Consider the following 25702-nt stretch of genomic DNA (forward strand, 5'->3'; position numbering starts at 1 on the left):
TTCCTGTGTTTTTAGGCAAAATGAACAAAAATGTAGCCAGTCAGTTAAACTTGGAAAGAGAAATGGAAAGGTATGCTTCTCATTTGGAAGATGTGAATGCAATAAAATAACTAACAGTTCAAGTTATGAAGGAAAATATGGGTAATTGGCTAAGATGTCACCAGCAGAACACATTTTTTGCTCTCTTGAAGAAAAAGAAGCTATAAAGATTGGGGTTAGTTTTTCTCTTTCTCTCTTTTAATACATTTCCTAGTGACACATCAAGATATTTAGATCAGGAGAGACCATAATGTTTTTCGAGAAACTCTACAAATGTTAGAGTTATGAAAGTAAGAAAAACACCTCCCAAAGTGAAAGTACATAGGAAAGCCACGATCCTTCACTGGAAATTACCAGGTTAAAAGAAGGTCAGGACACGTTCCTCTACTATAAGGAGGGACAATAAAGAATGTGTTAAGTCAAAACCAGTATGGTTTTCATGGCCGTCTCCGAAACTCTACATTGTCAAACACAGGCAGAATGTTTATCTTCCGTCAAAAATGGCTCAAAGAAAGATGTGAAGGGCAATTAAGAAATACATTTTTAAAATGCCAAAGTTCAGGACAAAGTTGAAGATAAAGGGTGTGAAAGATAATTCTTTTTCACCCAGTAAAGGAAACTCCGTTACCTATTGTTGACTGTGATGGCGGCAGAGTCTGAGGTTCTGGGGCTGCAATAAAAGCAAGTGTTAGCACAGGCAATGCTGAAGAGCTCCATCTAAGACAGAAATTAAATGTTCTTTAGCATAAAAGGTGTCCTCTCTTTGGTGAACAATCAGGTTCTCATGGCTTAATGACAGAAAAGCTCCACACCTCACGTCTTCACTACAAACCACAGTAAAAGTAAGAATTGAGATTTCTAATGTTTGTTGTAGATTTTTAGCTCTTTTCCACACTACTCAAACTGCTCCGAGTGCCTGAGGATACAGTACATTAAAGGGAGGTCAGGGCAGGCTTGCTGAGGTTGCTTGGAGTGTCCTGTCCACCTGCCATTTTGTTTTCAGGCCCCAGGGTCAGGTTCATCCAAAGAAGTGGGAACAGGTGATAGACCCATCAGACCTGTAACTGTGTCTGAGCTCTGTTCGTTTTGGATGATCTTCAGCCTGGCTGGATATGATATTCTTTTATGAAAAATAGGAATTGAAGTTTTGATCTAAAAGAGGCCGCAAGTGTTCATATGCTGTCCTCTGTATTTACTAGCACCTATGGCTGGTGAACACATTGGTTTGCATATGAAATTTAGTCCATATTGGTTAGTAAATACGAGAAGTCAAAATGTAGTCTCAGATTTCATGAAGTCCTGAATAAATTAAATAACAATATTATTTAAGTACTCTGAGAGATAACAAACCCTCCAATGACATTCAAATTGGCAGAGAGAGAATGAGAAAGCAAGAGAGAGAGGGAGAGATGCCTGAATGTCTCAGATTCCGTAGGAGAAAGGGAAAATAAGTAGTAAGTATCGATACATTATATATAGTAAGTATCAAAGAGCATTCATATATGAAAATAGCAAACAACAAAAATTCTTTTGAAACTTGGAGGTTTTGATTAATGTTTTAATTCTACAAAGTTGCCTTCTAAAAGTGTAAAAAAAGTAAGTAAAATTTGCTGCTCGTAGCATCTTTTAGCCTTACAAGGATGAAAGAATGTTGCCTTTTGAGTTTTATAAAGAAATATCTGCATTTTTGAGTTCCTGACAGACTGAGACCACATAGGTATAGGCCACTGTCAATTAAGCTTCCAATTCACCTGCAGATAAAAATATTAAAGTCCTTGTTTATTAAAAGCAAATACATCTTTAACAAGACTTCCTCTATTTGACAATCTTAAGGTGTTATGGATAAAGGCATAAAACTGTTCCATAAAAACATTGAGTGGCATGCAAATAACTACATCACTCACCTCAGCACAAAACAAAGAAAAATACAACTCACTCATGGATTTGTGGTTAGCGCTGAGAACAATTTATAATTCCATCTACCATGTCAGAGAACTGTGTAAAACAAACACCTGTAATTGGAAGTCTCTCCCTTTTTTTAGTCCATTAAAAGCTTGAAGACCCAAATGTCATTATAATCTTAAAGATTAACTATGAAGGAAACAATTCCTACTGGATGAGGCGGACAAGTAGAGACATGGTAAATGGCTGGGATTTTCAAGAAAGCACTGGATTCTGCTTATAAAACAAGCCAAAACCAATGTAGGTTTTTACTTGTTAGTTTACCACAAAGGAAAACCAAAGGAAATCAGCCTGCATGGAAAGTGAAATGGAAAAAAAGGAGAGTGTCAGGAGAGGGCTGGGAAAGGCAATGAATCACTCAAATCAAAAAGCTTTTGGTGGTTTATTTGCTCTCCTGAACCTTGGCTAGAAACAGAAATCTTCAGCAGAGCTATAATGGTGGCCTACCCCAAAATAAAAATAAATAAATTTTAAAAAGCTAAAACTCAGGCAATGGTTTTCAGAGATCTAGTCATTACTCTTTGTTGCCTCAGACCACTCAATATCAATTTGAGCTGGCATAAATTTAGGTGCAGATTCTGAAGTGGTCATATTTGCTGTTATGGGAAGAAGTGTGGATATTCTTAGGTCATTAGAAGGTAGAAATCAAAGGAACATAAACTCATTAATTTTCTACACTTAAATAATTATTTGGAAAATAATTCCAAAAAATTTTCTACACTTTAAAAGGAAATGTCAAATTAAGAAGTCTCTTTGCTCAAACACCTTAGAATAATAACACACCCTCCCACTCATTTGCATTAATGAATTTCCTCTCAGAAACTTTTTTAGAAACTTCTGAAATTAATAATGCAACTTACCTTGAGTAAATTGTAATTAATATTTGGAGACATTTTTTCATGTTCCAAATTTTATCTTGTAATAGAAATAATTAGATTGGAGAAATATTTATTTAAATTCAGTGACCCAAACATACAGTAATATTTCACAATCTGCTTGGCAATAGCTCTGTATTCAAAATACAGCATAAACATAATAGTTACTACCTTAGTCCTCCAAGCATGATTTTAAAATAAAGCCATATAGTTCACTGTCAACATTGGTTTTAAACTTCTGGGGCTCTTGAATTTTATTAACTATGCTTCTTTCTCTAGATGGCCTCTCTGAGTCAAAATACTTCCCTCCATTTTTCTGACATGGAGAATTTAGCCATGGTAAGTGTCAACTACATTCCCTTTGCCTAATTCTTAATTTCCATCAGTCTGATACCGACACCTGGAAATCTCACTTCCTCTTTAAAGGGAGTCATGAAAATTGTTTTTCTAAGCAGTTACATTTTTCTTCCCAACCCATTTCATTGCAAAAAATAAATCATATCTGCTTAAGCAGAAAATTTCTTGCTTTAATAATCCTACTTTGTAAACATGCATCGATAAAAAAATCAATTGAACATTATAGTGAGAAACATATTCTTCCCAGAGCTAAGGGTTTAAAACTTAGATGAAAATGACAAATAGTGACCAAGTTCCTGTATACAATCTTGTAAGTCAACATTTACACTGCTGTATAGATTCTGGATAGAAAACACAAAGATTTGGTCATTCACTATATCCCGCGATCCTTAGGCAAGGAATTGTCTGTTTTAATTATACACACAGAATAACCTATCCCTGCAAAAGAGCCTTCTTGTCTTCTGCAAAATGCCACTAATAACTCCTGAGAAATAAACAGAAGCCAGTGTTCAGAAATCATCCCCAATTCAGAAAGAAGTTCTGGAGCATCAGGAAGATACAACCCTTTCTAGTCTTAACAGTCTGAGAAGTGAGGCGCTCCAAATAAGGCAGTTCTTCAGGGATGGAAACCCTGCTCCCCTTTCCAGCTGAAAGGCGATTGTTCGGTGTGACCAGAATTCTAGCCAACTTTGGTACTGGAAACTATTTCCTAGTCCTAAACGAGGGAGTACTCAATCATTCACATCATTCTATTTTTGTGTTTTCTCTGTGATAGTCATGAACATAATGAGCCTCCACACAACTCAGAGCAATGCCATGATAATATCGGAGGGGCTGGTTATAATGAGGTCATTTCATCACATTTTTGTACTTCTTATAGCACAATGTGTCAAATATCAACATACAAATCAGAAGTTCTTGCTCCAAAGAATGGCAGAAAACAATATTTCAACCCTACTCTTGGAATATTTTTAAAAAGTTCAGGGTAATTACCAGGTTTGATGGGTGTCTGTTCTGGGCTGAGAGAGACTTTTGGTTTCAAAGAAATAAATTGTGTTTTACTGGAAGCTGGAAAAATAAAGAAACAAAATAATCAAGAAATCAAAACTTAGGCATTTCAGTGACTAAAACCACAAAAGGAAAACCTGTACTTTAAGTGAAATGAAATCACCATCCTGGAAGATTTTGGAAATTGTCCATTAAAAGAATATTTCATAGAGCAGTATTTAATGGAAATACAATGATAAATTTTCTTTTGGTTTGAAAAAATATTTCTAGAGTATATTTGACCTAACAGAGGTAGTATTATCACTAAACAGTCATAATAACTGTACAAAAGCAGTAATTTTAATTCATGCTTTTAAAAAAAACCAGTGTAATCATTTTGCACACTTTCTCAGCTACATCTAAGTCTTTAAGCACCAGAAAAAAGACATGTTTTAAAATTAATATTTACTGATACATATCATGCTATGATATACAGCATAAAAAATTCTAACACCATTATAAAAAGTTATTTTTCTAAATGAAGTCTGAAGTCAAATTGAGGGTCTTATGCAAAATAAAATAAAATAATAAAATAAATAAAATAAAATAAAATAAAATAGAACTATGTATACGACCTGACTTCAAATAAAATTAATAGAAAATGAGAAAGAAGCAGTGGTTTATGCTTTCCAAGGCATAGGATGATGTCTAATGCTGAGTTCAGATCTACTAACTGTAGGACCAGCTATCCAAAACCATGAAAGCCAGTGTCAGTGTATGAGTCTTGTCAGATGAGTCAATTAGAATAGTGATTTAGACATTATATAAAAGCTGGGGTACTAGATTTTCCATGGGGAACTGAAGTAATGCGTCTACTAAGGATATATCATTACCCAGCGTTGTCCATGTAGGTTCAGGGCTTTTAAAAATTTTAGATGTAGTTGTTCCAGGACTTTTGGTTCTTTCTGGTGATGGAAAGGAAAAGAAATATTCAGATATCCTAGAAACAATAAAAAGATATTCTCCAAAGAAGTATTGAATGACCTTTTTAAAATCCTGCCATATTTAGTAGTCAGTGTTTACAAAATATGCAGTGAATAAAAGTTTTGGGAAAGAATTTTCAAACTCTGTCACAATAGTATAGACTATAATATATTATACTTATATTACAATGGAATAAGCAAAACCCAGATTGTTGAGTATGATTCTGAATGTATTATTTGACAATGAATAAAATCACCTCCAGGTTGATAAACTCCTTCTACCACCCAAACTCTGTGCCTTAAAATGTATCGTTCCCCTTTCCTTTTTATTCTCTGTCCAAATCCTACACATATTTTGAAGCTTGCATCTTCAACTCTTACTTTCTTTTTATGTCCTTCTATGCAAGTATTACAGTATCACAAGTAGATTATATAATCTTATGTTGCTCTCTCATTGTTTATGGCGTATTATCTTTTTTTAAGATTATGAGTAATTGGGAGGCCAGAGTCATGTTCTGTCCATTTCAGCCATTGACCTAGAGCAAAACTGAAAACATAGCACGCACCAGAAAACAAGAACTGTCAGCCTAATAAACACTTAAATATAGATGGCACACCAAGAAAATGAATTATCTATACATGTCATGCTATCATGTTGTGATAGCCGGACTTGTTTCTAGGTTTATACAAAAATTCACCTGCAAGAACATCACTTATATAACTTTCAATAAAATCTTGTTAGAAATGATTGATTCTTTGTTATTTAGCATTATTAATTACTCATCTTTAGTTTCAAATTTTGTAAAGAAACTTTAACCTATAGAATCATATCACTTCTTTTTATGGTAAAGAGATGGGTATTATCTATTTGGAATTAAATATCCTGAAAGGTTAGAGAGACATTTATTTACCAGGTTTGGTTCTTGGTGGTTTGGGTCTGAGGCGTCGTTTAGGTGTGGAAGGGATAGATGTAGTATGCAGGGGAGCTGAAAGAAGATTTAAAATAGCTTTCATAAATGATATTTCTCAGGGATCATTCAGGTTGTAAGTGTAAACTTGGAAACTTATTGAGTGCAATACTGCTTTTTATTTCTTTGTATCCCTAGGATGCCCAGCACTGTGCTTTATTCACAGTAGCTGCTCAATAAAAAAGTGTTGATTGGGCCAAAGGAATTAAATGTCTATATGAGGATTGAATATACATTATTTAGTTAAATGTACTGCAAAGTGAGCACCCTTGAGGAATTCAAAAACACATGGTAAAAGAAAAAAAAGAGAGAACAGATAGCACAATTCAGAACCCAAAAGATGGTTTCCTAAACAGCAGGAGAGAAGAACAAATAAAATAATATATTTGGGATTTAGAGAATGGAAGTTCAGAACTTCTTTAATTTTGTAGCGCATTACTAACCTCAGCAGGAGTTAATGAACTTCATTATTCCAATAACTGTCTATTATAAATTGTAGATTTTGTTATCTTTCTTTTACCCATTATTCTTCATCACGTATAGGACTGGAAAGCCCACTTGGTGTTCTTTATACTTAGACTACTTTGAGAAAAATACTCTCACCAAGTGGTTTCTAAATGTGCTAAATAGAAGGGGATATATTTGAAAATAAACGTCGTTTATAATTCTGCTATTTTTCTAGATGGCAAATTTGAATGGAGTATAGCAAATAAAATAATTCTTCAAAATATATAGACACCAAAATTATGGAAATCCTTTGAGGATTATCACAGGGCTAAGTATGATAGTTAATCTAGTTCTTTGAAGAATTTCATGGTACAGAATGAAGGAAAATGTTTACTACTGAAAATATTCTGAAAAGGCCAACCTGACTGATTCTTTTTTTGTCACTTTATCTATTCTTTCAAAGCACACAACTATACAAATTCCATTAGTTACCAGATGTTGTAGGTTGCATTTCAGGACTGGTAATGATTTCCAGTTTTTGCGGAACAAAGGGCGTTTCACTTGGAGCTGAAAACACAAATACCCCATCCCACCAAGTAATTTCAGTTAAAATGAGGTATTTTAAGAGTTTCAACATGCTTTTAGATGGTGTTACAAAGCACATGCTACAAGTACATGATTAAGAATGAAGAATGCATGTAGTCTGGAAAACTGGTGGATAAAATGATGTAAAGTGGGGAAAAGGTCAGAATGACAATTGTTCAGTAGCTGACTCCAGGCAGACTCAAGGCACGGAAAAGAGGTGATACAGGCCACAAACACACGAGATGAGATAATATGGATGACAATATCCATGCAGTATTCAAAGTTTTTCATTTCTTTAAGGATGGAAAAATATATCATCTATTACAGTTGAAAGAAAAAAAGAGCCCCAAATGGAACATAAGATGCCTGCATTATAGGAAAAAAAAAAAACAGGAAGAGGAAAGAAATAAATAATTAGATGTGATGGAATGAAATGGTCATTTGGAAGACAGGCATTCACATGGATTTTCTTTTGATGGAAAACAAAGAATGATTTTTCTGTTAAAAACATTACCCAGTGTTGCCCTTGGCTGTTCAAGAGTTCTAGAAGTTTTAGGTGGGACAGAATCCAGAAACGGATCACTTCTTGCTGTTGGAATAAATGTCAACATTTGTAAAAGCAGTAGAAGGCCCCAGGAATAAAATACAAATTCATGAGTAATAAATTATGCCTCATATGGGGAAAATATCAAGAACACTTGAGAGATTGCTGACCAACATTTTTAAATGAGTGATTCATTAGAAGTTGAAGATGAGCTCACTTTAAAAAAACATATATACTTTAAACATTAGAAACCATGACAAAACAGTATTTCGTATATTCAGCTTATTTTCAACTGTTTTTCTCTGGGTTCTCTCTGTTCCTTAACTATGCATGAACCTACCCTTAACATTCTATTTCATTTTTTTCCTTATTTTCTGCTGTTTAAAATTATTTGCTTTTGTTTATCATGACACAAATAATGCTGAGATAAGGTTATACATACAAGATGTATCAGACCTATCTGTATGTCTGACAGAGACCAGTATTATTCACTTTGAATCTTCTGCAGTACCAAGCTTAGCAGATGCTTAATAAACGCTTGCTAAAAAGAACTATGGACTGAGTTAAACTCACTGTAGCTGAATCAGTAAGTGAATGCCAAAAGTTAGACCCAACTGAATGTCTGCAGACAAATGACGTCATTGCTCTAGAGCACGATTTCTCACCCCAGCACTATTAACACTTAGGACTGGATAATTCTTCGTTATAAGGGCCCGTCCTGTGCATTATAGAGGTTTAGCAGCATTCCTGGCCTCTACTTACTAGATGTCAATAGCACCTCCCCCAGCTGTGATCGTCAATAACGTCTCTAGACATTGCCAAATATCTACGGGGGAAAAGAGAGCAAAATCACCCCCATTTGAGAAACACTGCTCTAGAGAAAACTCTCTAGGCTTCTAAAACCTTTTTAAAATGATTCTGAACAGTAGAGCAATAGACCATTACATAACTGCCTCAGTGGCAACCAAATCTCTCTGTATCTCCCGTATGTGGCTGAGCTTATTTACTGAGATATCAAGAAATAACCCCTCAATGCGAGGAGTAGGTAGAATTCATCTTCCTGACACAAACTGCTGTTTCTTTCCTGTGGAGCTCTAGGGAGCACACTGTTTCACTCAGCAAAAATTAAAGTGAGGATTAGGTGCAGTATTGTCAGAACACCTGGAATCCAAAGAAAGAATTGAGAGGCTGGGTATACCTGTGTGAGGCTCTGATATTTCAGGCTCATCTGATGTTGTAGGGCTTGAGAAAACATCATAAGCTGCTTTGAAAGAAAAGGTAAAACAAAAGGATATTAATTTTGATTAGAAAGATTAGAAAGATGACATTTTAACGCTGGCTGAAAGAGGACAGTTTTAATGGGGTTGCTAGTGAGTTTTGGCTGTGGGCTACTGGCTTTGTCACTAACGTGTAAGCAATCACTAAGACTTGCCTCTAGTCCCTCTTGTCCTGAACTAAAGGTCTTTACACAGCAAGCCCCGACATTGGCGTCTAGGGTGGTGTGAGCGTAGTGCTATATACTTACAATGAAGCGGTGCCAGCTCTAAATCAAAGAGCTTAAAAGAATATAAACACAAATGAAGTCAGTTGGCAGTTTGGGGAGAGATTTCCAAAGAAGGAAACAGCAGTCACATTAAAGTTCTTTGCACAAAGTCTACTTACTGCTTAGTCTTTCTGCTTAGTAAAAGTTACCATCATGCTATCTTACATTTGAACAATACTTCCGAGTTTGCACAGCACGTCCTCATATATAAGCTTATTTAACCCTCTTAACAGCCATAGAAACAGGTGAGGTAGACTTTATTCCCGTTTTATCGATAATAGGGTATTATCTCCATTTTCTAGATAATGCAGTTGACATTCACAGAGGTGAAGACATGTGCCATGGTCACACACTGGGGCTGTCAAGTTCAGTGTATTTTTCACTCCATTAACAGGGCCAGGAATGGCAGCGGTAAGACCAGCACTACCCCTCCTGCTACTTGACCTAAAGGCAGCTTTCTTTCTATGTTCCTCCACTGAGCCATGGACCCTCTATAATCTACATGAATTTAGAGGTAATATTTGTATTCTACATGAAATAAAGAAAGTGAGGTGACCTTTAAAAAAAGGTTGGTTTTAAAACAAGAATAGTTTTTATGTTCACAGAAGAGTTGAATCTGCAAGCGAAAACAACATCAAAATAAAAATGTTTCTTTTTTGCACAAAGAGCTGTCACTATGGTAACGCGAGGCGTAGAGAAAGCATGAACTGTTGTGAGGTAGATGTGACTTTCCTTGCCCATTCAAAATGTCTGTACAAAAAAAAAACTAGAAAGGCAGGAGTTCATGGGAAAATTTACTCATTGGGGTTACTTGTAATTCAGTGACAATGTAATGATTTCAACCACTGCTAGTTGAAGATATATGAAATGTAATATCAGGTGCTGTGATACAGTCTGATATGCAGACGGGACAGGTTATATTGTACCACATACGGCAGAGGCAGGAAATACGTTTTGACTTGTGAAGGTGAATCTACTGGTTTGCAAAATCTTCAAACAGAAAGAATATTATGAGTTAAAATATACAAAAATTCTTAGATTGCATCCATTACATTGTAAAGTTTTCTTTAGCCTAGCAACAATTTTAAAAGGTCACAGAAGAATGACTAATCTTTTAAAGGACAAAAATGTTGGGAGTTGCTGATCTTAATCTTGTTTTGAGCCAATTTCAAGTCATGGATCTAGTAAAGTCAGCTACTACTAAATAAATTAGGAAAACTAGACAAACACTTATTTCACCCTCTCATACTAGGGAAGAAATTCTGAATTAATAGCTTGACTTATTTATATTATTGCTTTTGAAAAATGCCACAAATTTGGTTCAATATCTGCAAATCAATTAATGTGATACACCACATAAACAAAATTAAAGATAAAAATCATTTGATCATATCAATAGATATAAAAAAGAATTTGACAAAATCCAGCATCTATTTATGACAAAAACTCTCAGCAAAGTAGGAATAGAGGAAATATATCTCAACACAGTAGAGGCCATATATGACAAACCCACAGCTGACATCATACTCAATGGGAAAAGCTAAAAGCATTCTCCTTAAGATCAGGAACGAGACAGAGATGCCCACTTTTACTTCTTTTATTCAACATAGTACCAGAAGTCTTAGCCACAGAAATTAGACCAGAAAAAGAAATAAAAGGCATTCAAATGGGAAAGGAAGTGTAAAACTGTCATTGTTTGTAGACATATTATATATAGAGAACCCCAAAGATTCCACCAAAAACTATTAGAACTGATAAATGAATTTAGTAAAGTAACAGGACACAAAATTAATATTCAGAAATTGGTTGCATTTTGATACACCAATAATGAACTATTAAAAAGAGAAATTAAGAAAACAATCCCATTTACAATAGCATCAAAAATAAAATAAAATACCTAGGAATAAATTTAACCAAGGAAGTAAAATACCTGTACTCAGAAAATTATGAGACATTGAAGAGAGAAATTAAAGAAGATGCAAATAAATGGAAACATATACAATGCTCATGGATTGGAAGAATTAATATAGTTAAAATGTTCATACTACTCAAAGCAATCTATAGATTTAATGTAATCCCTGTCAAAATACCAATGGCATTTTTCACAGAACTAGAACAAATAATTCTAAAATTTATATTGAACCATAAAAGATCCCAAATTTTCACAGCAATCTTGAGAAAGAACAGAGCTATCATGTTACTTGATATCAAACTCTATTACAAGACCATAATAATCAAAACAGCTTGGTATTGGCATAAAAACAGACAGATAGATCAATGGAACAGAATAGAAAGCCCAGAAATATATCTATGCCTGTATAGTCATTAAATCTATGACAAAGTAAGCAAGAATATACACTGGGGCAATGATATTCTATTCAATAAATGGTGCTAGGATAACTAGACAGGTACATGCAAAAAAAAAAAATGAAACTGGACCATATAATCCATATTCAAGAATAAATTCAAAATGGATTAAAGACTTAAGTGTAAGACCTGAAACCATAAAACTCTCAGAAGAAAACATAGGCAGTGAACTCCCAGACGTCATCTTTAGTAATATTTTTATTGATATATCTCTGTGGACAAGGGAAACAAAAGAAAAAATAAACAAATGGGACTCCATCAAACTAAAACATTTTTGCACAGCAAAGGAAACCATCAACAAAATGAAAAGACATCTGAATGAGAGAAGATATTTACCAATCATAGATCTGATAAAGGGTTAATATCCAAAATTTATTTTAAAAACTTGTATAACTCAACACCAAGCAAACAAACAAACAGAAAAAAACCCACATAAAAAATGGGCAGAAGACATGAAGAGACATTTCTCCAAAGAAGATATACAGATGGCCAATAGACATATGAAAAGATGCTCAAAGTCACTAATCATCAGAGAAATGCAGATGAAAACTAGAATGAGATATCACCTCACACCTGTCAGAGTGGCTATTATCAATAAATCAACAAACAATAAGTGTGGTGAGGATGTAGAGAAAAGGGAACCCTTGTGCACTGTTGGTGGGATTGCAAATTGGTGCAGCCACTATGAAAAACAGTATGGAAGTTCCTCAAAAAACTAAAAATAGAACTTATCTTATGACCCAGACCCAGCAATTCCACTCATGGGGATTTATCCAAAAAATCCAAAACACTAATTCAAAAAGATATAGTCACCTCTATGTTCAGTGCAGTGCTATTTATAGTAGCCAAGATATGGAAACAACTGAAATGCCCATCAATAGATAATCGGATAAAGAAGATTTGGTGCATATATACAATGGAATCTTACTCCGTTAAAAAAAAAAAAGAATGAAATCTTTCCATTTTCAACAACATGGATGGACCTAGAGGGTATTATGCTTAGTGAAATAAATCAGACTGAGAAAGACAAACACCCTATAATCTCACTTATATGTGGAGTCTAAAAAATAAAATAAATGATCAAAAAACCCAAAAACAGACCCATAGATACAGAGAACAAACTGATGGTTACTCCGTGGGAGGGGGGCTGTGGGGATGGGTAAGAAATGTCAAGGGATTAAGAAGTAGAAATTGGTAGTTACAAAATAATCACAGGGATGTAAAGTACAGAGTGAGGAATATAGTCAATAATATTGTAAAAAGTATACATAAAGTCAGGTGCATACTAGACTTATGGGGAGGATTACTTCACAAATTACATAAATGTCTAACCACTACTCTGTACACCTGACACTAAAATAATATTGAATGTCAACTACAATTAAAACAAAAATAGTCACAGGGATGTAAATTATAGCACAGGGAATATAGTCAATAATATTGTAATAACTATGTACAATGTCAGATAGGTAATAGACTTATTGGGGTTATCACTTTTTGAGGTATACAAATGTCTAATCACTATCTTGTTTTTGTACACCTAAAAGTAATTTTAAAAATCATGAAAAAAATGCCACATCTGTCTTTGTTAACCTAACTCCCACATTTCCCTTTAATTTAGTGACACTACACTGCCTTTCTTATATTCTGTATTTGTTTGTTCCATAAGATGGTATTTGTCTACCTTCTTTCTACTTCTTTTCCATATTTGCAATTCCCTTCCATTCTGGAGTTTACAAGACAGGCTGCTTTCTTTCCCTTGGTTAGTCTCAGAAGGCACTCTACTGGAGAAAGGAGCTCTCCTTGCATCATTCTCTGGCAATAGTGGCTCATGTCTAGAAGTTCCTAGATGCCAGGGACCTCTTACTTCCAAACATTTTCTCAAATATGCTTAAGATTAAAATAGCACATTTGCTGACAGACTTGGTTCTTAATATTTCTATTTCTGGAGTTTCTAGGAGTTGAGTAGTAAAGAACAAGAGTGATAAAAACACACAAACACCACTTGCTGGAAGTTTCATAGTATTTGAGCAGTTTTTAGAAGTACTCCATCACCTTATTTTATTCATAGGTAAAAAAACAAATACTTTTAACAGGTGTGAGGTGATATCTCATTGTGGTTTTGATTTGCATTTCCCTAATATTTAGTGAAGTTGAGTATTTTCTCATATATCTGTTGGCTGTTTGTATGTCTTCTTGGGAGAAGTGCGTAGGTCCTCCACCCATGTTTTAATTGGATTTTTAATCTTTTTGTTGTTCAGTTGCATGAGTTCCTTATACACAGAGGGTGCCAAAAAATGTATACATATTTTAAGAAAGAAAAACTGTATTAAAATTGTAATACTCAATATATACCAATAAGAAAAGATGAATACAAGTCACATTTGACTTCTGCAATTACAAGAGGTGCTCAAAGTGATTACCATCAGCATCCAGACACTTCTGATTACTGCGAACTACTGCTTGAGCAACATTGACCAAAGTGTCCACTTGTATATGTTTTTTTCCGCACCTCTGGTATTTTGGATATTAGCCCCTTATTAGAGGCATTGTTTGCAAATATCTTCTCCCATTCAGTTGGTTGCTTCTTTGTTTTGTTGATATCCTTCAGTAGATGATGGGATAAAGAAAATGTGGTATATATACACAATGGAATATTAGTTTGCCATAAGTAGAGATGAAATACAGCTATTTGTGACAACATGGATGTATCTTGAGAATATCATGCTAAGTGAAAGAAGTCAGACAGAAAAAGTCGAGAACCATATGACTTCACTCATATGTGGGATGTAAAACTGAAAGCAACAAAGGAACAACACAAACAAAGAAACAAAAACTCATAGATACAGACAACAGTTTAGTGATTACTGGAGGGTTGGGGGGGAGGGTGAATGGTCGAAGAGGGTGAAGGGGGTCAAATATATGATGATGGAAGGAGAACTGACTCTGGGTGGTGAACACACAACATGATAATATAGATGATATATTATAGAATTGTACACTTGAAACCTATGTAATTTTACTAACCATTGTCACCCCAATAAACTTAACTAAAAAAAATCTATCTAGCTATATCTATCCATCTCTCTATATATTTGACTATATATATATATATATATATTTACATATATATGACTATATATATTGACTATACATGTAGTTGACTATATATATTTGACTATATATATGTACATATATATCTTTGACTCTGAAGCAATAAACATCAGAGGAGAGGACAGTGTGGAAATAGACTTCTTTAAAAATCAACAGCTTTTGATTTATTTACAAAATTCTTGTACATGTACTCCTGTAACAGAGTAAAATGCATAAAATGGTTAGGCACCCATGGTTTTTAAAAGGCTATAAAATTGATAAATAGCTATGAGTTAGGGATGAACCCTTCCATTTTTCAGACAATCTACATGCTATTATGCATTATTGTTTAGAGGCAAACATCTTCTGTCACCAATATTTACTCTGGTGGATGAAATGCTCTAGCTGTTTGGCATTAAGCACTGTCCCTCATCTTGCATTCACGGAACGTAAGTGAGACCAAAAGTTGTAGGAGAAATCTAATGTGAGTGAAATAGGTAGTTCAAATTAAAGGTTATAAAAATCAATATTAGTTTCTTTCAAAAAACAGTAATGACTTATAATAACTAAATTTTACTTTTACATTTCTCACAGAAAAAATATGCTACGAAATAAACCATGCTACCATTTGTTCCTTGGCTCTTAACTTCCTAAAACCACATTGTTAAATTATATTTCGTTGGTTGTACATTTTACTTTTACTTTTTAAAAACTAATGAGATGCAAATTCCATAATAAAAATGCTCTAATATTGCTCCGGAAACATATGATTGCATGCAGACAAGGCATTTTCAATCATCAAGAATTTACCAATTTATTTCATTCAAGGTCCATGAATATTAATAACTATGTGAAAGACTTTCATTTTTAAATGTAAATTCTTAGATGAAAAACCTCATTAGGACAGAAATTATGTCTGTCATGCTCATTATGCACTCCAAGTTTTATTTACCCCAAAGCCTGGTACATAGTAGAGACTAACTAGGAATGATTGGCAAGATGCCCATTCCAATGAACAAATAACAATGGTTTGACAGTTGGGTAGTTTATGCTCTTAAAGATAAGTGAGAATAAATGAACAGGTCCTTTATTTTATGATACACATATATAGGCATACAAATCTCTTCCTCTACTACACAATTATCTATGATATGCTTGTGGGGCATGCCCTGCCATGGAAACTGAACCCTAAAAACATATGAAGAAGCAATGGAAAAATGCAACAGGACTATCGGTAAGTAGCTGGATGAGAAAAGCTTTCATAAACACCACACACAGAGTTCTCAGTACCATTTAAAAATAAATAAATAATGCTTTCTTCAGTGCATGGAAAAATAAAATCCCTTTCTAGTTAACCTTGAAATTTGTGGAAATTTTGCCTGCAAAAAAAAAAAAATGTTCATGAAACAAAAATCAAAGGCTGAGGCTATAAATCTCTTAGAGGCCAGAGTAAATCTGTAAACCATCTGCTGCACTTAAATTCTATTTTCCTGCTTTCAAAGCGTCAACACCACCACTCGTTCTTTCTTCTCCTCCTCTCGGGCTTCATCCAGTTGGGTGGGCCATATCTACACCAATCAACGCCTCACAGGCGGGCAATAATGTCCAAATGTAGAGGTCAACCTCTTTTTAACCACTCTGAGCAAACTACCTGTGGCCCAACCAGTATAGGACTCCTTGGGCATGCTGATCAGTTCAGCTTTCAAGTGTTTAAATAACTGATGAGAGCTGAAGTGCATATAACAATTTATTAAAATTCTACAAAGTACTAAAAGAACTAACCACTGAAAATAATTAGCGATGAACTCCTGAAGTAGCTCCCAAAGTGGAGTCTAATGAAAAGATTAAGGCCTGCCATCCTCAGTCTGACTGTCAAGGGAAGTCTCTAAAGATAACTGTTTACTGTTCAAGGGGAAATAATTATGCCTGAAGAAGTCATTCATTGTCTTAGTAATGAGTCTCAGTAAAGATGGAGGGAAAAATTCATTTGTCTGGACACCTGGGGGGGAGAAAAGGCAGGAGAATTTTCTACAGGTAAAAATAAACACATTGAATCATCCTGGGTTATATAAAGAAACTATTTTCTTTATTTGATTTGGGTTTTAAATCCTTCCTGATACTAAATGATGCTTTTTTAAAAAGAGGATGATCAAGTAAATTAAGGAAGCTTAACTCTGATGCTATTATCAAGCCAGAACCAGAAAGCTGATTTCTGTCCATCCCCTCAAACCATACAAGGACTTTAGAAATCATGCATATACTCCATCTGTGGGATAAATACATAGCATTTATGCTGGTTCTTCTACCTCTAATACCCACAGAAAACACAGAAAGTTGGTCATGGCATCATTTTATTCCCTGAGTCTAGGCAGGGCATGCATGATACAGGCTGCCACTCTGAACAGCATGGCTGTGTGATACAATTCATCATCTCTGCCATAGAGTTAATAGGGCATCAGGCCTTCCCATGGGGTTGCAGGGCCTCTTCGAATAACATAGCACATGTGCTTTCCATTCTCCGTAAAACTTTTTATACAAGTGAAATGAAAAGCCAAGAATCATTTGGTATTCTCCTGTATATATAAGCTTAGAGTCTTTTTTCTTCTTCTCTCTTCCTCCTTTTCTTTCTTTTTATCAATGAAATAATTTATTGCTGTTATTATTACTGTCCTCAGCAATTCAGGAAGTTTGGGATGGGCAGTACAGTGGGAAGGGAATGCATTCAATGAAAGAGTCCAATGTGTTAATAAAAATGATAACAGGGCACGCTTTATGTACTATGGATTAGATTAAGTGATTTGCACGTTATTTCTAAGACATAACAACCCAACGAAAAAATTTATATATTACTGCCATTTAATAGATGTGGAAACTGAAGTTCTAAGAGGTTAAATCACTTGTCTACGGCCACGTGAGTGGTAAATATTTGAGCTAGTTATTAACCCAGCTCTGACGTATCCTATAGTTCACAGATCAGTGATCCCATTCACGAAGAGAATAAACTTCAGGGACTGGTCAGCCTTTCTATACAGTCCACTTGATGCTTCTTAAAACTCTAGAAGCCACCTTGCTCTAATAAGAACATTTAATTTACTTGTTGTGCTTTGCTGGGAAAATTTCAAAGCAAATATATGACACTTTCAGTTTTAACATGGACTGGTTTGTTGGAGAGATTCAGAAAGAAATGAATAAATATCTAGTTTTTGCTCCTCTACCCACTTGGAGGCAAGTCTGTCACATATCTCCACAATATAAAAGAAAATAACTCTCTTTGCTTCCAGGGACTTCTGGAGAATCAATATGATCATATAAATACAACCTTTTGAATCTCAATAGAGAACTGCTATGTAAGTACACAATTGCATTATTCCAGTGAATAAATAATCCAATAAGTATGTGTACATATGTGCAAATGCACCATTCATGGGCTGGGGGATAAAGGTACTGAGAACTTTTCTAAAACTCATTCTATGATAACGAAGAAATCATAGTCCCCTGGCCACCTCCCATAAGACCAATTCTACTTCATCATCAGAAAGACTGACTTTTCTGATTGATTGTCACAAGCACAAAAGTATTTCTAAAATGTGGACAACCTTCTTTTAATACAGATTTTATAAGTTTGCATTCTGGCATGTAATTATAGAGCAGATTTTTTATGATTTCCTTTCTATAATTTAAGAGACTTGGATTTGCCGAGGAAATCAAAATTAATCAATCCTACTTAAATGTACTTTAGAGATTTCACACAACATACAATTCCAAATCATGAGATCACAAAATGCTGAATTAATGAAAGATTAGGGCAAAAGGGCTGAAAGTGGGGAAGAATATGTTTGATGACTACACTTCTCAGATTTCCTGGAATTTTCCAAATTCCAAATACCTTGTCCCATTCCTGTCATAAACTATTGAAATGACCCAGGGATTTCAATATTCAGCATGCAAGTTAGAATTTTCACATAGTTTTTTATATCCAAATGTAATACAAATGTCCTTTTGAGAGCATGCATTCTGATGATTTGATACAGAGTACGAAGTAAATGTGGAAAACAAATCCAGTAAATACGGAAGCAAAATGAATTTTATAAAGGGTATTGATTAATCATGTTTAATGGTAATACAAAGAAAAGTGGCTCCTGGTATCTAGTGCTCATCTGGCACTCACAGCTAGGCTTGGTCTTTTCCTGCTAACCATCAACAGTTTGAGAGAACACCAATATCAGACAAGACAACTTTGTGACCAAGATGGATGGAGAAAAAAACAAAAGCACTTTGTAATCATGTGGAACACAGACAAATGCATGAAACACAAAAATGACTGTCCCCGTATTCTGGCTGCTATGACTAACTGCTGCTTCTTTACCAATCATGACTTTAGCTTCACAGTGTTCTTCATGCCTTCTAGTTAAGAATGATGAAGATATTTAATCACAGAATTACTCCCATTTTCATACAGCATCTAATCCAGAGCAAAGTTTCACCTCCTTCGGCCCTCCCTAGAGTCACCTAACACAAGAACAAATCATGCAATATGTCTTCTCTAATACCGGTACTATGAGATCCCACAGTTATTCATGGTATGCATTCTCCATTGTGGGAATAAGTAAATAAAACTAACTTTGTTCAAATGCAGGTATGTTCTAGTTTTTTGTTTTTGTTTTCTGGCTGAAGGACATAGTACGTATAGATGCATTGTATCCCAAAAGAGAAAACAAAATATGTTAATTTTGCCATAATAATGTTATTATTTCTTTATATATATATACATATAAAATTTCATTTCCTCATGTCTTCAAAGTGTATAATAACTAAAAATGGGACCAGTGGTTTTATGGACCAGCGTCAAATACTGGCTCTCCCTCCCTCTCTTCTTAATTCTCAAAACAATTGTATTAGGAAGCCGTGTGAGTAACTGGAAAATAAAATAGTCATATACATTGAAACTAAGAAATAGAAACTTAGTACATGTATGAATTCACACAAAATCAATCACAAAAAGCAAGAAAGGCTGGAATAAACGAAAGGATAGCATGAATTTATCAATTCTTTTAAAATCAAAAATAATGCATATGATAAATTTTAATTTGAAATTTAACATGTCACAAAGATGCCACAGAACTCTTATACAAGAGTTAGATGTAAGCATTGTGTGTATTAGCAGAAATTATATACTTAATCACCTACTTTGAGAAACCAATCTTATATTGATTTGAGGCCTCGTATAATTAACCACACTTGATGATTAATATCTGCATCATGTGAAATTTAGATTGCAATGATAAGTCAGTGCTTCTCAAACTTTAATGTTCATACAAATTACCTGGAGATACTGTTAAAAAGCAGATCCTGACTCAGCAGATATGGAGCAGAACCCCAGATTCTGCCTTTTTAACCAACTCCCTAGTGATGCCAATGCTTCTGGTCCAAGGATCATACTAAGTAGCAAAGATATAAAAATTAAATGTTGTAAGGACAGACTAAGGTGTTTCTGGGGGCTAATGCCTGCAATCATAACCTACTGAACTGTTACAGCCCATGACAAGCCCCAACGTTTCATCCAGAGAAGGTAGGCAGGTTGGCAGTTGGAGTTTCTCTGGCAGCCTAAGGTTGCCTTGGCAGTAGTAAGGCAGCTGAATAATAAAACTGCTTCCTGTTGCATTAGCCACTATTCATACTCCAACAGGGCAAAACCAGAATATTCATCTTCTGACATTAAAGGCTAAAGGAACTCTGCCTTTATTGAGATTTCTTATCTCATCTATCTTTGTGTCTTTGTATATTCAACAATTGTTACTTCCCAATATATTCTCTTCACTCCCCAATGATTGGTTCAATGCATGCTTTATATATAATTCATGCCCTGGCATTAAAATTCCATATGGTTTTCTTGAGGTTTTGGTCAGTTTGCTATTGAATAATCCTAGACACCAAAAAACTAGACGTGGCTCAAGGGAAACCTTGGGAGAACCCGATGTCCCCTATGTTATAATCCAAAAGCTAAGAGATGAAAGGGGCATAAGAGTTCATCTAGTCCATTGGGCCCCAAAAATGTTTTGTTTGGGAGATGTGATGCTCATGAATGACGTGGGAGTCCGGCCATGAGAGCCATAATGTAGCAGGTAAACCATCACACATGCCCGTAGACTTGCTACTTTTTCATAGTCACAGTGCAGGCGTGCCCATGTAATAACTAATGGAATTAGAGTCTCAGTATGAAACTCTACCCATATTTTAGACTCAGGTGACCTGGATTGCTAAGTGTATTGTTGCACACTCCTTAAGTATTTGGACTATAATTCCACTAGATTTTCTGGGTCAGTGGCTAGGGGAACAAAGGATTAGAAAGACCCAAATTGAGGCTTCTCTGGATTGGCTGACAATCATAGCCAACTTTAAAGTGTTTTCACACTTGAGAAAACCAGGTGAGACTATAATAATACACATGCTTACTTCATTTGGTGCTATCCTTGTATCTTTTCCTGAGATCTAAGCCCATTACACGTACCAGAGAAAGGGTAATTTGACTAAGATCTATGCATCTGAAGGCTCATTCTCATTCTTTCTCAAACAAGTCCTCTGCTGGATTCCTTACTGGAGACTTCCACAACATGTCGGAATATTTAACTTCGTTGTATGAACTTCTAACTACACTATCATATGTGCTAAAAAAATAAATCACAACTGGAAGGTACACAAAAAATTACAATAGAAACAACTAAAACAAAAATTATGGAAGTAATCACACTAAATTGTTTCTGAGATTTTCTTATAATTCTCATATGCTTAATATTCTCTTTAGTTGACTGCTAGACATCAACTAAATCACCACCCACATCAAAAAAAAAAAAAGACATATAGGAGGAACCTTCTTAATTTAGAAAAATCTATTTTTAAGAAAGAGAAGCAATCTCCCTCAATCAGTTTTACGGGTGGAACACAAGAATTCTCAAGAGAAAAAAGCCAATTGCCATAATTTACAAAAGAATAAACTAAGACCTGAAGAAAAGTAGATAAAAATAGCTAATATATATGGTTATTGGGGAAATCAAAATTGGAACCAAAGTCCATTATTAATTTCTTCCCTCTATATCACAATAATTAGAGATTATTATATCACATATTATATCACATGTATTATATGATATTATTGTATCACAATGCTTAGAGATTTTAGGATTTAGTAATAATATCTTGCACATTGTAAGCTCTCAAATATTCATTTCTGAAAAAAGAAGTGAATATATAGCTGCAAGGGAAACATTAAGTTCGTACTGTTAAATCAGAACCATGATGATGCTTCTTATTTTTGCTACCACTTTCATGTCACTAAAGAGATCTCTACAGAACCAATGAGCCAATTCGTAGTTCATCTTCTAGTCAAATTTCTAATTATTTGTCCAAACATTAAAATACAGGTCTTTAAGTCAAATCATTTTGCTTTGGTACTGAGGAAAAAAAGAGATTCATTTAAGTATCAAGAATGCATTATAGCTTTACCATTTACTAGAGACTATATTGGTAATCAACCTATAAAAATAAAACCTGTAAAATATGAAATCTACAAAAATAAATATTGTTGCTCCAATCTATTTTTAAAAATGAATGCAATTACCAGTTTGAGGAGGTAGAACTTTGGAATCTTCAGATGTTTTAGTTGTAGGTACAATCCATGGCTTTTCACTTGAAGCTACAGCAAAAAGAAATGAAACTTGCTGAAGATTTTTTTGGTAGGACAAAGAGACAGAAATAGGTTGCTGCTATGATTAAGTGACTATCAGAAGCCTGCAATTAAACACACATAGGAATCAGATCAAAAGCCATCATATATTAAGAAGAAATCAATACATACCCATCCCAAGAGCATTTGATTAATGAGTAGAGAGACCAGAGTTTGGCATCAAACTCTCGATGTTTTTGAGGATAGAAAACTAACTGAATGGGTTATATATAATTAACAGACTGATGATGGTTACTAAATTTGTAAAATATCCGATCAGACAAATAGATTGCTTTTTAAAAAATTAAACCAAATCAACCACTTATTTGGCTGAGTTAACCAAATTCATCAGTTCATTGAGGTTTGTAAAGATAGGACCCCAGAAATGTGTCCTCAAGAATGAAGCAATCACCACCCACATCTTAACAGCAGATTTCAGGTGCTGTTATTACCCAAGGTGCCCCCGGGTTTCTCAAAAGGGAAAGGTGTTTTTGCCTGCGGAAATTCTGGAAGTCTTTTCGGAGCTGTAATGAAACATAAGAAATGTTATGACTTGAGGTGCAAGTAACAGAGAAAAGATTTTTTTTTACTCTCAAACTTTCTAAAATACAAAACAAACAAAAAGACAAATTACTCATGTTAAGGAAGGAACTGTTAGTAATAAAGCTTAGTTTTCTATTATTTTTATATTCAAACCACTATATTTGAGAAATTGGGCTCTTCTTTTCACCTCTATTAAACTAGCTTCCTAATTTCTTCAGTTGTGTATGTGTGCTCTTAGATATATTTCATTTAAATTCAAATCAAGCACCAAACACACCAGAACCAGAAAATATCCATCTAGTAGCTTTTAAAAATAGAATTTTGGTAACTATATGGCTTTATATTTCAGACTCCGCCTCCAACAACTCTTTTAATATTGCACGCATGAAGAAATTCTAAGAATTTTAAGAAGCAGTCTACATAAATATTATAAATATATCTTCTATCTGAAGAGAAATAATTAAATAAAAAGATATTCAGAAAAAATAGAAAAGAATTTCATTTTTTAGTCTGTGACAATGATCTGGAATTAAAAGAATCAAATATAAAATCAAAATATGACCAGCAAAAAGAAAAACAGGATTTGCCATAGAGACAGACTCTTTAGTATCCTAATTATAATAGAGATCTTATAACATTTAAAAAATTTAATGTTGGAGAGCTTATTGTTTTAAAAGCAACTGTCCCTTCTTTCCTGTGAGGAGATAAATTTGAATAAATTAACCTCAATCTTCTTTCAAGCATGCATAAGATTTCCAACGTAATAATAAGCTGCAGTGTTTAATAATTTTTACCTAGAGTGCCCAGTGGCAATTCAAACTTAGGTATTAGGATAGTTTGCCATGTTTCAGGGGTTCTTTCGCTGAGAACTACAATAAAGAAGAATTCAGTTAGCAACTGCAGGAGTCGGGATTTGACGTTGTGGCTCAACCATGATCATGTGACAATGCTCATAACAAAGTGTGCACTGGGCAGCTGATACTTTTCATGGAAACAGCTGACTTACCCTGGAAAAGTTTTACACAGTGGTTAAAATTTGAAGGTACACTTTCAAAGGGCCATGGTGTGACATGCAAGATCAGCATCACAAGTACAAAAAAAATACATGCAGCTCCTTTTCTTCAGGAGTTGAGAACCAAGCAAGTTAGATTCTCTTGGGCGAAGAAGGAGCTATAACATGCGTGACATGGAATTCTTATCAGGAAGCATGACATTTTGGGTGATTCTCCTCAAGTTTAGTACGCACAAGACTTGGAAAAGCCATCAAAACAGAAAGCACAGATACAGTCAAGACTTGCAGATTTCCCCCACTCCTCCAAGCTTTGCAGGTTAAAGGGTTGGCATTTGGTTTTTCTGTAGATCCCAAGAGACTGGTGAAAAGGATGTGTAGTTAGCATCTACCATCCAGAGCTGCTTAGAATATGAGTCAACAGGCTCAGGGCATGTTGTTAACTCTTTAACGGCTTTGGTCCAAGAAATAGGAAGATTAATTACTGCCAGTAAGGAGGGGAGAGATGGGGGGAAAGTTAAAGTATTGGGTTACTTTTCTATGACTGTTGGGAGGATTTTTTTGGTTTGCTTGTTTGTTTGGGGGGAAAAAATTCTTATAATTACCCAATGTTGTTTCTGAAATGTCTAATGCACTAGACACAGTGGGTTTAGTGGTTCTTGGGACCGATTCAGGAGTCACTGGAAGGTAAAAAAGACATCTTTACAAACTAAGATAAAATGATGAGGCATCCAAAGACCACATGACACTCTTTGCCCTTTAGAATTTGTAACTGACATTTACATAGCTCAATACTTTTCAAGTTACTAGTGCTAAGGACTCCCAGGCTTGCTCCAGGTGCCTGAGCTGAAATTCCTTCCTTGGTTTGGTCCACTTTCCATGTATTCCAAAAGGAATATTGAACTGACCTCCATGAAAGCATTTATCAGATTAATCACAATGTTTTATTTGTCTGTCTTTTTCATTCTCTTTCTCTTCAGGCTTTAGCACAACGCCCAGGTTATAGTAAGAAAGCCCATGATAAATGTTTATTAAATGAATTAATAAATCGGCAAATAAAACAATGACCCAGGGCAAAGAAGTTTTATTTAGAAGATTATAAGATTTTCCTCTTTCAAACTGCAATCAACATGCAAAGTTGACTGCATGTTGGGTTCAAATTTGACTGAGTTCAAATTATGATAAGAATTCAAATGCTTAGCCACAAGTTTGTTCCAAGTGCTAGATCAAAGGCAAAGATAACTTTGGGTAAATAGTTTTCAAGAAGTAAAAACCAGGATCACTGAGATCTGGAATAAATTGTGAGCTAGAAAATTCCAGAATTTTGCAGGGAAAGGACATGTGATAACACAATAACACTGAATAATAAGTAACTGTGTTTGACTAAGTGTTTCTGAAGTGGAAAATTCTGAGGAAGTTTGGCAGAAACCTAAGAAATCTGTAGACTCTCCCATGAAATACTGTGCCAAGAGAAGAAAGTATAATTGGGTAGAATCTTTGGGCAGAAAAGAACTTGGAGCCATCCGCTGGGTCATGCCTATGTTTTTCTTGGTATTTCAATATAATTGTATTGAAATCATAAAACTACCTAGGAATTTCGTTCAAATAGATTATTTCAGCAGCTTAAATAGGTACTACTTCTGCCGCAACTCCTATGAAGGTGAGAGATGGAAGGTCTTC

The 25702-nt window shown here is 34.8% G+C and overlaps 1 protein-coding gene across 1 annotated transcript in view; it reads right to left on the bottom strand.

The window, feature by feature from the left end:
• Positions 1-25702, bottom strand: part of ABI3BP (ABI family member 3 binding protein) — a 244157-nt gene that overhangs the window by 96713 nt on the left and 121742 nt on the right. The window contains exons 11-21 of the mRNA XM_081073688.1: positions 24628-24702; positions 23808-23882; positions 22923-22994; positions 22366-22440; positions 8946-9011; positions 7718-7792; positions 7111-7185; positions 6115-6189; positions 5114-5185; positions 4227-4301; positions 668-709 (exon numbers count right to left, since the gene is read on the bottom strand). Of these exons, the coding sequence (XP_080929814.1) occupies positions 668-709; positions 4227-4301; positions 5114-5185; positions 6115-6189; positions 7111-7185; positions 7718-7792; positions 8946-9011; positions 22366-22440; positions 22923-22994; positions 23808-23882; positions 24628-24702 (777 nt within the window). The remainder of the gene's footprint in view (positions 1-667; positions 710-4226; positions 4302-5113; positions 5186-6114; positions 6190-7110; positions 7186-7717; positions 7793-8945; positions 9012-22365; positions 22441-22922; positions 22995-23807; positions 23883-24627; positions 24703-25702) is intronic.

Source organism: Rhinolophus hipposideros, assembly GCF_964194185.1.
Source record: "Rhinolophus hipposideros genome assembly, chromosome: 2".
In the NCBI taxonomy this organism is placed as follows: Eukaryota; Metazoa; Chordata; class Mammalia; order Chiroptera; family Rhinolophidae; genus Rhinolophus; species Rhinolophus hipposideros.